Source organism: Coturnix japonica, chromosome 3 (genome assembly GCF_001577835.2).
Source record: "Coturnix japonica isolate 7356 chromosome 3, Coturnix japonica 2.1, whole genome shotgun sequence".
Classification (NCBI taxonomy): Eukaryota; Metazoa; Chordata; class Aves; order Galliformes; family Phasianidae; genus Coturnix; species Coturnix japonica.
In genome coordinates, this window is record NC_029518.1 from 57,728,873 (window position 1) to 57,743,582 (window position 14,710).

At 39.8% G+C, this 14,710-nt stretch overlaps 1 protein-coding gene across 2 annotated transcripts in view; it reads left to right on the forward strand.

Annotated features, from left to right (window-relative positions):
• The window catches only part of ROS1 (ROS proto-oncogene 1, receptor tyrosine kinase), a 78,200-nt gene that overhangs the window by 12,168 nt on the left and 51,322 nt on the right, over positions 1 to 14,710 (forward strand). For both annotated transcript variants that reach the window (XM_015858759.2, XM_015858760.2), the window contains exons 8-17: positions 869 to 1,070; positions 1,776 to 1,852; positions 3,346 to 3,468; positions 4,457 to 4,641; positions 7,399 to 7,496; positions 8,036 to 8,547; positions 9,518 to 9,730; positions 10,586 to 10,696; positions 11,173 to 11,354; positions 12,297 to 12,488. In XM_015858759.2, coding sequence (XP_015714245.1) covers positions 869 to 1,070; positions 1,776 to 1,852; positions 3,346 to 3,468; positions 4,457 to 4,641; positions 7,399 to 7,496; positions 8,036 to 8,547; positions 9,518 to 9,730; positions 10,586 to 10,696; positions 11,173 to 11,354; positions 12,297 to 12,488 — 1,895 coding nt within the window. The remainder of the gene's footprint in view (positions 1 to 868; positions 1,071 to 1,775; positions 1,853 to 3,345; positions 3,469 to 4,456; positions 4,642 to 7,398; positions 7,497 to 8,035; positions 8,548 to 9,517; positions 9,731 to 10,585; positions 10,697 to 11,172; positions 11,355 to 12,296; positions 12,489 to 14,710) is intronic.

Below are 14,710 nucleotides of genomic sequence, written 5' to 3' on the forward strand. Positions count from 1 at the left end.
TGGAACTACATGATCCTTGAGGTCCCTTCCAACCCGGGTAATTCTGTGATTCTGTGTGATTCTGTGATGATATCAAATTGCTTTGTTTTCCAGCTACACTGAGCTTAATGCTGAAACAATGCTGCTTTAGGATCTAACTCTAAAGCACCTGTTCATGTCCCTGTATGACATATTATTTTTTTTTAACTTTCATCTTGCATCTCTTGTTTAGAAAAATAAAACCAACAAGCTCTCAATATAAAAAGTAGAAGGAAGTATAACTTCAAGATTTCTATTTTATGGATTGTGAAAAATTCAACTGAACAGAGGAGAGAGGACAAGGAAAGGTCTATGAAAACTGAAATTTAGCTTTCAGCAGATTCCCAAGTATACCGTGGTGGAGATCACAACTATGCAAGATGATAGAAGTCACCTTGTAAAGCTTGGTCTGCTTCTTATTTTTCTTTTTACAACAAGAGAACTGTATAGATGATAAATGATCTTCAGTGAAAATGTGATATGGATACAACACTGAAGAGGCACAGTTGAGAGAAAAACATCTCACAGGCCACACTGTCACTTTTTTGTCCACTGTCACATGGAGCAGGATGAGATAAGGGAAAGAAAAGATAAAAGGCTATACACACAAAATAAGAAATTGCTTGTCTTCAATAGTGTGCAGTGAGGCCAGCTTTTATTCATGATCCTTTAGTCCAGGTCGTAATACCTGATTTCTCAACAGCTTATGTAGTATGTATTTATTTATTTATACTAATAAATATGACTAAAGACAGCATTAACGGATATAAAATCTAAAAAAAGTATGTGAAAAATGAAAAAAATTTATCTTAAATACCATCTCAGGATAAATTATTTCTGTCTTATACAGTTCCTACTACAGCTCCTATCATTAAAGATATTCAGAGTTCAAGTCCAAACACTGTTGAAGTTAGTTGGGCTCCACCACTTTTTCCCAATGGGTTGATTGTTGGATACAACTTGGTCCTGACCAATGAGAATCATGAACTGTTGAGAGCATCAAGAGGGCACAGCTTTCAGTTCTACTCTACCTTCCCAAACAGCACTTACAGGTAAAAAAAAGAAAAGATAATCAACATATCCAAGAGCTCTATACCACATCTTGCTCAGGTATAATGGGGTGTGTCTAAATGCCATATCCGGATAGTAGTGCTGTTTACCTACTCTCTTGCCAAAAGCACAGGTATTTTTCTTCAGATAACAAAGTAATTCCAGATGGATAGGCTACTTATCTTTCTTATAGTTTTATGGAAGCCAGGTGGGGAAGAAGGAAAAACAGTTTGATATAGAGCAATAGGCTGCATTTTCTTAGTTGTTTATTTTTTTTGCTTTTTTTTGTTTGTTTTAGTCTGCATAGCACGTTTTCAGTGTATTCAGGAAATGGTAACACAGCCCTCCCTATTTCTTTACAGATCTGGAAAGTTTCCTCCATTTTTATTAAATACAAGAGCATGCATTCTGCTTGCCCTGGTAAATACAGGCCTTCCTCAGAAATAAAATTGAGTTACTCTTCTGAGCCTAATACCCCATTTGAAATTTACACTTTGAAAATACTATTGTTGCTCCACCTTTCAGATCTGGGGAAGTCAAGTTCTGAGTGGTTATATTTTTTATAGATTTCCAAGAGTATTTTATGTAAGTGGATCTTTCCCAAAAAAAGCACTTCTGTTACAGCTGCTCTGCTTGAGAAAATGTTTCTCAAGCAATCTCTGAAAAGAAACCCACAAACCAATATCTGTTCCTTTGATTCACCACAGGTTCAGTATTGTAGCTGTTAATGAGGCTGGAGCTGGACCCCCTGCAGAAGCCAACATCACAACACCGGAATCCAAAGGTACAGGCTTAGCAGAGTCCTTATTGCCATCTGTTCCTAGGGATAAAATCATGTTTCCTGGGTTGTTATGTCCCCAGTAGAAGAGAATGATACTTTGACTGTAAATAATGCATGACAAGGAGTTGTATGCTGAGGAAGCAACAGTCCATCAGAGATAGCCCTGTTCTTTGGCTGTAGGCATCACTATACAACACAGCCCAGTAACAACCTGAGATAATGGTAGGGCCATAAAAATTCAACTTTAATTATATTACAGATGAAAAATACATCAGAGGTCTGAGGCAGAGACTGAGAAGATATGTTTTCATTTTCTATATTAAATCTAAGTGCTCATAAAACAAATATTTATTTTAATAACATTTAATATATCACATTATACTCTTATCAAAATGTTCGTAGTTATCTCATGAATAAAATGTGAAAGCATATTATATTGTTATTGCTTTTATTGCTGTATTGCTATATTTGTTTTTGCTACATTTACTCATTAGTAATAAAAGTAATGATGCTCTGTAAGCATCAGTCAAGGAAAAAAAAGTTGCTGCCAGAGGAAAGTTTGTGTTCAGATAAACCACTAGTAGGAAAAAATTCAGTGCTATGAAAATGCATCTTCAGAAAAAACACACAAACAAACAAAAAAACCAAGCCCAAAGCAAACAAACAAAACAACAACAACAAAAATCCAACAACAACATAAGACTCTTTACTTTCTGAAGAAATCCACTTGTCAAATACTTGGAAATTCTAGCAAACATCATGTCTGTCAACATTTGGAGTGCATTTGGGCAATGCCCTCAGTAACAGGCTGCAGCTTTTGGTTAGCCCTGAAAGGATCAGGCAGTTGAACCTGGTAGTCTTTGTAGGTCCCTTTCAACTGAACTATTCTATTCTGCTAGTGAGACTATCACCAGAATGACTTAGATTGTCTGCATCATGTGAGACATGCTTACAACTCAATCTGTTCTGATTATCCAGGAGTGGATTAAGAAAGCATTTGATCACAGTGTTGTGATAACCATATGAGGAAATGGTATCTGATAGCAGGATGTCAGATGATATTATATAGTTTTCAAAGAAGTCTGGTGGTGGTGGTGATTATATAATTATCCCATTTCCATTGGATTTCAGGGTGGTGTGGATGTCTTAGTGCCTTTATTTCCTTGGAAATCATAAGAGTTTCCTTTGCCCCAGAGTTCTTCCATTAGGAATACCACTGCTATTTCTTGTAGGTCCTTTCCAACCTTGTGATTCTATGATGATGAGAAACCACTGTTGTGAAGTTCAGGTGTTACACTCACACCCTACACAAGCAGTCAGAAAGTTTTGGTGTAATGGTAACTCTATCCCCTTTCAACACTCAAAGTTTCAGTCAGTCATTGCTAACATAAGAATATATATCGTATTTGCAATGTCTGTTAATAATGTGTCTGAGTTAAAAACATTACTCTGTGCTGTAGTTTTCTGCCTTAATTCCAAATTTCTCCTTTTGTTAGTTAAGGAAAAAGCAAAATGGTTCTTTCTATCCAGAAACCAGTCTTTAAGGAAAAGATACACGGAACATTTCCTTGAAGCAGCCCACTGTCTGCAAAGTGGTATAATACACCACAACATTACAGGTAAAAAATATCATCAGGATCTCTCTTTCTCTCTCAAGTGTAACACACTATACCTGTGTTCAGCCTAGCAGAGTATTATCTTTCCTTTGTAGTCAGTGGTAAGAAATAGGAACTTTCAAGATGTGATTTGATCTATTTAAAGTGACACACTTTAGGATGAGATAAATTGTTTTCCCCAATGCTAGCACTCCATTGAATCTAGGCAACAAGTTCAGAGCTGGACTTTTACGGTAAGTATACAAATTGAAGGAAGATGAAACCAAAGCAGGTGTTTTCCTATGATTAATGGCTGTGTTTACTCAACAAGAATGTGAGGAACTAAAGTGGTCCAAATTGAAGAATTAACAGAAATTGGCAAAGGATACTGGCTGAAATTAGAGCATCAATAATCCTGGGGCACAGATATCTGTAACAAGGCATTTAAGTAGCCTGGGTCACCAGACTACCATGTTATCTCAAATTACTTGCCACTCTAATGTCTCTTATCTACATTGGTGTGTCTGTGGTCCTTGGAGACAGTGCAGAAATTTGAGTTCATTTTCAGCAGTTTGCCGAGTCACAAAGATGCCAGAGCATGAATGTTGCCCCAGACTAAATACTCTTTGATAGTACCGAGCTGGAACAGATAACATCTAACTTGCATTAGAGTGTATGGTGCTTTGTGAGCAGATACAAACTGCATCTCTTTGCCTTATAGAGGAGGAATCAGTGCCAGTCAGTTTGCATTTTGTATGTTCTCTTCTTGTCTGAATTACCTTTCTGAATAGCAATTTCTCACAGTAATGTCACTTACAAATCAGAGGGGAAGGTTTCCTTGTCTGAACAAAGGCTAGGAGTGGAGGAGAGAAAAAACTAACTTTTGTATAATGGCTGCAGATTGAAAAGTACTTATTTTTTAAATACTGATAAAAAACAAACAAACAAAACAAAACACTGAAAAATTGAGACACATTTCTTACATTATTTGTATATGTCTTTCTGCTTTTAGGAATTTCTGTGAATGTGTATCAGCAAGTTGTCTATTTTTCTGAGGGGAGTTCCATCTGGGTGAAAGGAGTTGTGGATATGTCTGATGTATCTGACCTAACACTCTTTTATGCTGGCTGGAGCAACATTACGTCAATCTCAGTAGACTGGCTTTACCAGAGGATATACTTTGTCATGAATGAAAAGGTAATGCTCCGGGGCATTGCTGATTTCTTGTTTCATTGAAATAAATCCTATAATTTATTTTAAATGAGAAATTCTGATTTATAAGTATCATGCATAAAATGTAATTATAGAAATAGATCCTAAACATCAACCCACACATTTCACATGGTAGGAAAGAGAGGAGAGGAGAGGAGAGGAGAGGAGAGGAGAGGAGACAGGAGAGAGAGTGAGAGGACGCAAGGAGAGGCAGAGAGAGGAGAAGGAGAGGAGAGGAGAGGAGAGGGAGAGGCAGAGGAGAGGGGGTAGAGGAGAGAGAGGAGCAGGAGAGGAAGGAGAGGAGAAGGAGAGGAAGAGGAAGGAGAGGAGAAGGAGCAGAGAATGAGAGGGAGAGGAAGAGGAGAGGAGCGAGGAGAGGACAGGGAGAGGCAGAGGGAGAGAGAGGGAGAGGGAGAGGGAGAGGGAGAGGAGGGGAGGGAGAGGAGGCGCGGGGGGAGGCGGAGGGAGAAAGGAACAGCAGAGGAGGAGAAGAGGAGAGGAGAGGAGAGAGGAGAGTAGAGGACGGAGGGAAGGAGCAGGCAGAGCAGGCAGGACGAGAGGCAGAGGAAAGAGAGAGCCCAGGAAGAGGCGAAAGGAGAGGAGAATCGGAAGAGGAGAAGGAGAGGAGAGGAGGGAGAGGGAAGCGAGAGGAGAGGAGGAGGCAAGGAGAGGAAGAGGGCAGACAGGCGAGATGGAGAGGAGAGGAGAGAAGGCGAGAGCGAGGGGGAGAAGAGGCGAGAAGGGAGAAGGGAGAGGGAGAGGGAGAGGAGAACGCGAGAAGGCGAGCAGGGAGAGGAGAGTGCGAGAGGAGTAGAAAGGGAGAGGAGAGGGTGAGAGGAGAGGCAGAGGAAGAGGAAGAGGAGAGGAGAGGAGAGGCGACGAGGAGAGGAGAGGACTGAGGAGAGGAGAGGAGAGGCCAGAGGAAGGGCAGAGGTAAGGAGAGGAGATGAGAGGAAGAGGACGAGGAGAGGGAGAGGGAGAGCGAGAGGGAAGGAGAGGAGAGGAGAAGGAGAGGAGAGGAGAAGGAGAGGAGAGGTAGAGGAGCAGGCAGAGGAGAGGAGAGGGAGAGGAGAGGAGCAGAGAGGAAGAGAGAGGAGAGGCAGAGGAGCAGGAAGGAGAGCGCGAGGAGAGAGGAAGGAGAGGACGAGGAGAGGCAGAGGACGAGGGAAGAGCAGGCAGAGGAGAGGAGAGGAGCAGGAGAGGAAAGAGGAGAGGAAGAAGGAGAGAGAAAAAAAAAAAAGGCGAGCGGCAAGAGCGGAGGAAGGAGGGCAGTGGCAGAGGAGAGGCCAGAGGAGAAAGAGAGGAAAGGAAGAAGGACACAAGGAGAGGAAGGAAAGGAAGGAAAAGGAAAGAGAAAAGGAAGAGGAAAGGAAAGAAAGGAGAAGGAAAGGAAAAAAGGAAAAGGAAAGGAAAGGAACAGGAAAGGAATGAAGGAAAGGAAAGGAAGGAAACGGAAAGGAAAAGGAAGGAAAGGAATAAGGAAAGAGAAAGAAGGGGAGACCAAAAAAAAAAAAAAAAAAACAAAAAAAAAAAAAAGAACAAAGGAAGAAAGAAAGGAAAGGAAAGGAAAAGGAAAAGAAGGAGGATCAGGTCATCATTCAACAGTAGTATAGCCAGTCTACAGAAGAAAAAAAAACAGAAACGACCTAGCAGGGAAGAACCTCCCTTGACATAGTCAAATTTTTCNAAGGAAAGGAAAGGAAAGGAAAGGAAAGGAAAGGAAAGGAAAGGAAAGGAAAGGAAAGGAAAGGAAAGGAAAGGAAAGGAAAGGAAAGGAGGAATCAGGTCATATTCAAAGTAAGCAGTCTACAGAGAACTCTGACTTGTCAAATTTTTCTCTCCTCAGGACAGAAAAAGCTTTCATTTTAACTGTTTTATTTTTGAGACTGGCTTCATACCCAGTTTGTGCCCAAAATGAATGACTTTTCTCCTGTTACTTGTTTCTTCATCTACCTTGTTCAGTTCACACTCTCCTTCAAGAAGGCAGTGTGTGATAACTGCTCAGAGATTATAATACTCTTCACAGGCAGCAAAAGAAGTTCAAGAGAGAAAGTATTTCATACTACTGATGACAGCTGAGGGTACAACTTCTTCAGTCTGAAGTATAAGTGTAGATGGCAGCCCTGCGCTTGATTCCCTGCTTGTAAAGCATCAGTTACATGAAAGGCCAGAATTTACATGTACCTTCATGTTTGTCTAATGCACTAAGGACTAGAAAGCTGCCCTAGGTGGTCAGTGGGTTATTTTATTTATTTATTTGTTTGTCTAATCTTTCACTTGCTGCTCATGGAGAGGGGAGCTGGAAGAGCAATAGTGAGACAATGTTACAAATACAGCTGCAGACAAACAGACTGAAAGCAGAGCTTTCTGAAGTTGCTGCAGCTTAGGGAAGTCCCTGTTACAGAAGTCCTGCTTCTAGGATTGGAAAAACACTTTCTTCCCTGTTTTCCCTTTAGTACTAGATCATTTTCAAAGCATAGTTTTCTAGTACTCCAGTCTTTTCCAGGCTTTTCCCTCTGGGAAGATGACTGACAGACAGCTTTCAGGGTAAGCTGACATGGGGGCTTTTGTGCTTGTTACACTGAGCACTAAATATTCTTGGAGGCTGACAACACAGAAGCTCAGAAGAACCTAGGCTAGTGGTGTTTTATTGTTGGGATCACCTGAAAGAATCTCAAGTCAGCTTGTTTGCTCAATGGGCAAATGCCCTACACATCTTCAGTTTCTCTTCTCATTCCCTAGATACATGTTTGCCAGTTAGAGAACTGCACGGCAGCTGAAGACATCACTCCTCTTTATGTGACATCTCCTAGGAAGATTGTAGCTGATCCCTATAATGGGTAAGTGTCCTCCTTTGAGGCCTTTGGAGTCAACAGTGCTATAAAACTCCTCTAATTTTCTTCAGTTCATTAGTCATCTGGTTTCTGTTTCAAATTCTTCCATTACCTAAACAAAAGTGCAGTTACAACAAATAGCAAACTAGAAAGCTTTTGGAAGAAGAGTGACACTACGAAGTATTGTTTCTGCATTTTCTTCACTAGGTTGTTAGAAGAGATTAAGTGTGCCTCATGTAGAAATTTGGTTTTCATAAGCTTGATGCATTTACAAATACAAAGCTCTTTGTTTCTTAAATGTCTGTGATTAATACTTGAGTTATTAAGGAAGAATATTCTCTAGTAGTCTGCCAGCCAGATTCCCAGAAAGTAAAAAACTGTGTGCTTATTTCTCCCAGAATGTATATATGTATGTATATAGTACCAAAAGTATTTTCCTACTGTCTGAGTAAAGAGAGATGCAACTCTGAGCTGTTTAAGTATGTGTGGCTCGTCTTGGAGCCCTTGCACTGTAGTTATTTGGGTCTGTTTTGCTCCATGGCCAGGTATATTTTCTGTCTTCTGGAGGATGGCATATACAGAGCAAATCTTCCACTCTTTCCTGGCACTGCCTCAGCAGCTTCACTAGTTGTGAAATCCCACACTTTGAGAGACTTCATGATCAACTTCCAGTCTAAGAGACTTATTTTCTTCAACAAAACAGAACAGGCCTTTGTGTCGGGTTTTCTTGATGGTTCAGAATTTCACACTCTGCGATCACACGTGCCACTTGATGACATGGAGAGCTTTGTTTATGAGAATAACATATTTACTGTCACAGATGGCCGGGCAGTTTTCCATGAGGAGATCTCGCAAGTGGGAAGTTCTAGCTTCAATGAGTATGTTGTAGATTGCAGTTTGGAATATCCAGAGTATTTTGGCTTTGGCAATTTGCTTTTCTATGCAACATCAATTCAGCCTTTTCCTTTACCAACTCTTCCTCGGCTTGTAACAGTGCTATTTGGATTGGATCAAGCTGTGATCAGCTGGAGTCCACCTGAACACACTATTGGAACCAGTAAGTTCAGCTGTTATATCCTCAAGTCCAATCCTTCTCTTTCTAGAGGAAAAAATTTCTTGGTTTTCCTGTTTTTGACGTTGGGCTTTAGTGATTTCAAAAGCCAGTAAGTGTGGATTTATCCCAGTTTGAAGAATTTAACACTTGCCAATAAAATAACTGAAATATCTGCATAAATTAATAAAATGTTATATTGGAGAATAACTGTCCTTTCACTTGCAAGGGATTTTAAGCAAGGTTCTATATTATGTATGATACAAAGTGGCAGTAATGTTAGTTGATGGTATCACACAGGAAATGCATGCCTGTGATGCAGAGTCTTTAATCAGTGCTGTGGTCTCTATCTTCTGTTCACGTGTATTTAAACAGTGCTATGGTTTAATCTGGCAGGCAGCTCTGCACAGCTGTTGCCTTGCTCTCCCACTCCCAGTGGGATGATGGAGAGAACTGGGAAATAAACAATAAAGTAGAACTCATGGGTTGAGATAAAAAACAATTTATTAAGACATAAAAAGAAAATAGATTTAAAAAATAGTAACAGTAATACATGTGTTTATATACACACAGAGAACAAGTGATGCCCAATGAAGTTGCTCACTACTCACTGACCAATGCTCAGTCTACCAAGCAGAAACTCCCACCCCTGGCCAACTCACCACAGATTTTTTAGGGTTTTTTTTGTGTGTGACATAATGTATTATGGAATATTCCTTTGACCACTGTCCTGGTTCCTGGTTAACACCAGAAAACTGTGTGTTTGGGAAAATTATGGTTCTTCCTGCTTCATTCTTCTTGGGGAATTGAGTCATTACTTTTCATCACAGAGTGGAGAATATAAATTTTCAGTTTATTTGTTTCCTAATTCCTCTGACACTGGCATTTTTGAAACAAGTCTCCAACTTACAGCTTTCTAGGAGAATGAGTATCTTCTCTGTGATGTAAATTAAACACAATTGTTTGCATCTCACAGGTCAGTCTGCTTGGCAGAACTGGACCTATGATGTGAAAGTGTCATCTCGAAGTCTTCCTGAGGAGGGATGGGTCATCTCAAACATTACTGACACCAGGTTTACTGTGAAGAATCTGGTCAACTTCACAGAGTATGAGATGTCAGTCAGAGCCGTGTCTCCTGCTGGTGAAGGACCATGGTCAGAGACATTTAGAGGCATGACATTTGAAGAAGGTGAGAATTTCATTGTTACTCAGAAGGAATGAAGAATGAGTTATGTGTACATCTTTTCATCTTATGAAGCCCTGGCAAAGACTGAAAAATGAGGGGCACAAAAAGGGTCCATCTTGAAAACATTAAAAATTATAGGATAATTAAATTCACAGTTAAAGAAACAAGATTCTCAAACTGCAACAGGATTATATAGTATGTATTTATCATTTACATTTATTTATATATAAGTATGTATTTTCTAATGCAAATATACTGTTGAACACACTACCTGATGCATGGAAGAAAGATAAAAACAGTTATATGAGGGGTGCTCTGTCCTCTGTAAAATACTTTCCATAATAAAGTAGTTAGAGTGGCTTTTTAGGTATTAGTGACAGCTTATGGGAAAGTGTGGGCTCTCTAAAAGCTGAAAACTCTTGGGTTTAGTGCAGTTAAAGAGGGAAATGGATGTGTGTATAATGTCTGAGACTAGTATATTTTTGGAATGTATTTTGAAACCTAGTTCACCCCCTAAAAACCTGTGTCTGGCTGGAAAAAGATTTCAACTTAAGGGAGTGGGCTGGGACTTGAAATCTAGGATTTTTTTTTTTTTTATTTCAGTCAGAAGTACCCAAACTTGCAGGGTTTCAGATTATCTTGCTGTTCTGGGTCTAAATGTTCCCTGAATTTCTGACTTTCTCAAATTATTGTATTTTCATGCCTGCCTTCTTTGTCCACTATTCCATAGAACAAAACAATTTTAACAGTGTGCTTCTGTAACTTTCCAGAAATAGGAACCCCAGCTAGAATGATTCAATTACAAATATACATAACTGTTTATTTGTGTGTACAATCTCAGTTTTCTTTCTTTACAAGCTGAAGAAGAACCATACATATTGGCAGTAGGTTTGGAAGGGCTCTGGAAGCAGAGGCTGGATAGCTACGGGCCAGGGGAACTCCTCTATTCTGATATTAGAAATATTTCAGGTAAATACTATCCAAGCTGCATACCAGTGTTATAATGTCTTCATAAATTTCATCAACAGAACTGAAAGGCATGAGTTTTCGTTGCAGCAGTCCAGACTCGAACATGCAGTGAAACAGTTTCACTGGAGCCAAGCCATTGAGTCCATCCTCTTTCTTCTGCTTTGTGGGTCAAATTAGTCCTCAGTGAAACTCTGCTGATGTCATCATGGTTACAGCAGAGCTGAAATCAACTCTCTGAACCAATGGCTGTGCCTCCAGCATCCTGATAGATGTCATACTTTTCTAATCATCAAAATGATATATGTAGGAATTGGTGATTTCTACAAGAAAGTACTTATCTTCATGTTAACTAAGCCTAGCTGTTCATTTGTATTCATTTTTAAAATGTAGAGTGTCTGGATTCTTTTTACCTATCTGTATGTATATATATTTAATGTGCTTGTGAAATACTAAACATCTTCCCTTTTTTCTTCAAGACCTCGACTGGTATAATGACACTCTGTATTGGAGTAATTCTATGGGGAAAGTTCAGACCTGGTCGATGAATAAGAAAGAGGATACCACTGAGAATGTTTATTTACCTGACATCAAAAATGCAAGAATGTTGGCCTTTGATTGGCTGGGACAATGCTTGTATTGGGTTGGCAAAGCAAATACGGTAGGGTAGAGTTGCACTTTAAAACATAAAAATAAAAACTTGAAGTCAATATGAAAATCATAGAACAATATTTGGGTAGACAATATTTACTACTTGCAATCAGAGATGGATTTGCTATTGTGCTACACAGTAAAGAGGCCTTTGTTGTGTGATTTTCCAGTTAGAAAAAAGTTTGGGGTAAAATGTTCACAAATACTGACTAATGCAGGATACTGAATTGTTGGTGCAAAATTAGTTAATCAAATACGCTTTCAACAGTTCTGTAGGATTCAGTATTGTAAAAATGAGTGAAGACAGTGAAGAAGGAGGCTGCCAAGTCCATCCCATCTAGGAGGGATGGACTTTATTTTAAACTTTATGTATGTAGCAAATTTGGCATGATTTGTTTACACAAAAATTTTCAAGTTAGGCTTCTGTACTGTGATATTTTGCAGAACACTGCAGTTAAAAAATAATTACAATTGCACTTTGTACACTCTCATATCAGGAACGTTGACATGTGAATTATTTAAAAGGTAACTGACTTCAAAATTGCAGTGCTAATTTATGCAGTGCTGTCAAATTATGCCTTTCATTTCTTGTAAGTGCAAAGTCAGAAGCTGTTTTAAAAACTGGAGCTGGGAGGCCAGATTTCACACTGTGTTGCACCCTCATTTACACTCGTGAATAGTGAATAAGAAGCGGGAGAGAAACTGTCAGACAGAAGGCTGATGAAACTCAGAAAGCCAAGGGGTATAAATATTTCAGCTTTTCCTTTTGTTAATTTCTGGCAAACATTAACTAATGATTTTGCCTTGCTCTTCTTGCACTTTGAACACAAAAGCTTAGACTTTGAAGCCTTAGGCTTACATAAATTTGTAATAAATGGCTGTGGGAAAGTCACTGAATTGATCATGGCTGATAATATAGGTGTGATTATAAAAACAATTCTTCTGTCCCTAGATCTACAGAAAATCACTGCTAGGAGGCCATACAGATGTTGTGGCTCATGTTGTATATATAGTGAAGGATCTGGTGATGGATTCAGTGAATGGTTATTTGTATTGGGCCACACCATACACAGTGGAGAGTGCGAGACTGAATGGAGAGGAGTACCTTATATTACAAGAGCATCTACAGTTTTCTGGCAAACAGGTGACTACTGGCATCATTTATTTCTTTTTATTTTTAATGTGTTTTAGTGATTACCCTTGAGTATAGTCAGAATTCATGGTTGTTACAACCACCATGTTAAAATCAGAAGAAAAGCATGCCTTCCTTCAGTATTGTTTTATCATTTTGAGAGTGAGGTAAGAATTACATCATGTAATACTCATACTATGATTCTGTTACTTCTACTACTGCTGTGCTAGTGTGGATGCCAAATCTCACACTGGCAGTCCCTATCCTGACTGTTCCTGCTCCTTGCATGACCACAAGAACAAGACTTATGTTTTGCATACCCTGTATCATCAATTTATCTTCCTTTTCCCAGTCTTCCCTTTCTCATTTTGCCCCAATCAGCTGCAGGCCTTTCCCCAGCTTGGCACATCTCCCCTTGCTGCATCCTTTTGAGAAGCTCCAGGTGGCTGAGAAGAGGCTGCTGCAGAGGAGGGTGTCACTTCTGGGAGGAGGGAAGGGGCTTTTTGTAAGAGTGAGAAAAGCTAGTATAGGATGAAGAAATGATGGGAGTTGTTTCGCTATATTAGGGTGGATAATGCATTTGATGAAGGCATAAGCTGGTGGAGTGAAGAGACACAGAGCACATAAAAGACCTTACAAATTGTGGGTGCCTATTAACTCACACCTTTCCTGACTGGATACCTCCTGATGTGCTCTGAGAGAGCTCTCTGCTCTTCCCAGACAGCTTCTGTCTCCCTGCTGACTTCTTATTTTTCTTTTCCACTCACCCTTCTCAAGACATTTAAGGGCTCAATTCACTGTTGGCTCCTCACAGACCATCCTTGCTTTCTCTAGACCTATACTGATGCTGCTGCGACCATGTGGGATTTGCCATGCCAGGGACTTGTCCTCTTTCTTGAAAGGTGGGATTCAGAGTTGCCAGTACAGCCAAGGAACCCAGACTGAAAGTTTACCTTATGAAAAGATCTGCCAGAGTCTTTGCAGTTGCATATATGTACTTCCTTCCTTTCACTGACTCCTTTCTCTTCCTTGTGTAGTTGAGATATGAGTGGTAGATGACCCAGTTTCCTGGCAGAAAGTACTTTTATTGCTGCAATGGGGACAGGAGAAATCTGGGAGTCATTAAGATGGTAACTGCAGAATTGGTGAAGCATGTAAGGTTTTCTGAACACTTGAGCATCTCCTAGGAAGTCAGATCAAGTGACCATCCCCTCTATTGCAGTTCTGTTAATCTCTGGAGTCTCTCTCAAAGAAAAATTGAATGATCCCCTCTTCCAACCACAGGCTGTGAGGGGTTTCACTCTGCCCAAGGAACTGGGGTGAGGCATAACTTGACCACTACAGAAGACATCTTCTCAGATCCATTATTGCTGCAACAGCTTTAAAACACATCTTTTGCTAAAGAAGCCTTTTAAAAAAATTCTATCTATCTGCCCAACAAGCTTTGTTCCTGTTTTTACCTAAAGACAGGCTCTCTAATAAAGAGCTTTCTGAAACTCTGGAGATCTGTGTCTTCTGACACAGTATCTTGTGTTAGTTCCCAGAACATTTCAACACCCTTCTTTAAGTGGAGAAGAGACTGGTGTTTCTAGATTAAAAACAAAAAACTCAAACCTATTTTATATATACATATATATATATATATATATATAAAATATATAGGTACAAAACAAAACAGGTACAAAACAAAACAAAAAAAAAACCCACAATAACTTCTACTCAGATCTGATTTAGTCTTTAAATGGTTATTAATGCTTGTGAAGGCCAGCTGATCTCATAAGTCTCTGTTGCATTCAAGCTGAGAGGGAATTTGTTGAGGAGAGGGAACCTGGTTCTGATGTGGCACATGGTTAAAGTGTAAATCTGAACACACATACAGAGAAAGATGCCTATGCTGCAGAGGATCAAACTTCTCCACAGAGGCTGACTAGTATGGACTGTCTTCAAGGGAAGATGTATGTCATACAACCTCAATAGCACACACACACTTCTCATGTATCTTCTGATCTGTTATGACAACTTGCATTTTAGCCTAAGTGACAGAAGTCACCTTCCCCTCCTTCTCTTTTGACCTATGACCTGTTTCTCTGAATCATCTCGTTCTAACCTCAGATTTCTTGTTCTCATCTTCAGGGCCTTTGGCAGCAGTAAGACTGCCTGTCTGTTGCTGTCATTTTTTTCTGCACCTTTCTCTGTGTCAGTGATACCAGCCTTCAACCCTCCACTTATTCACA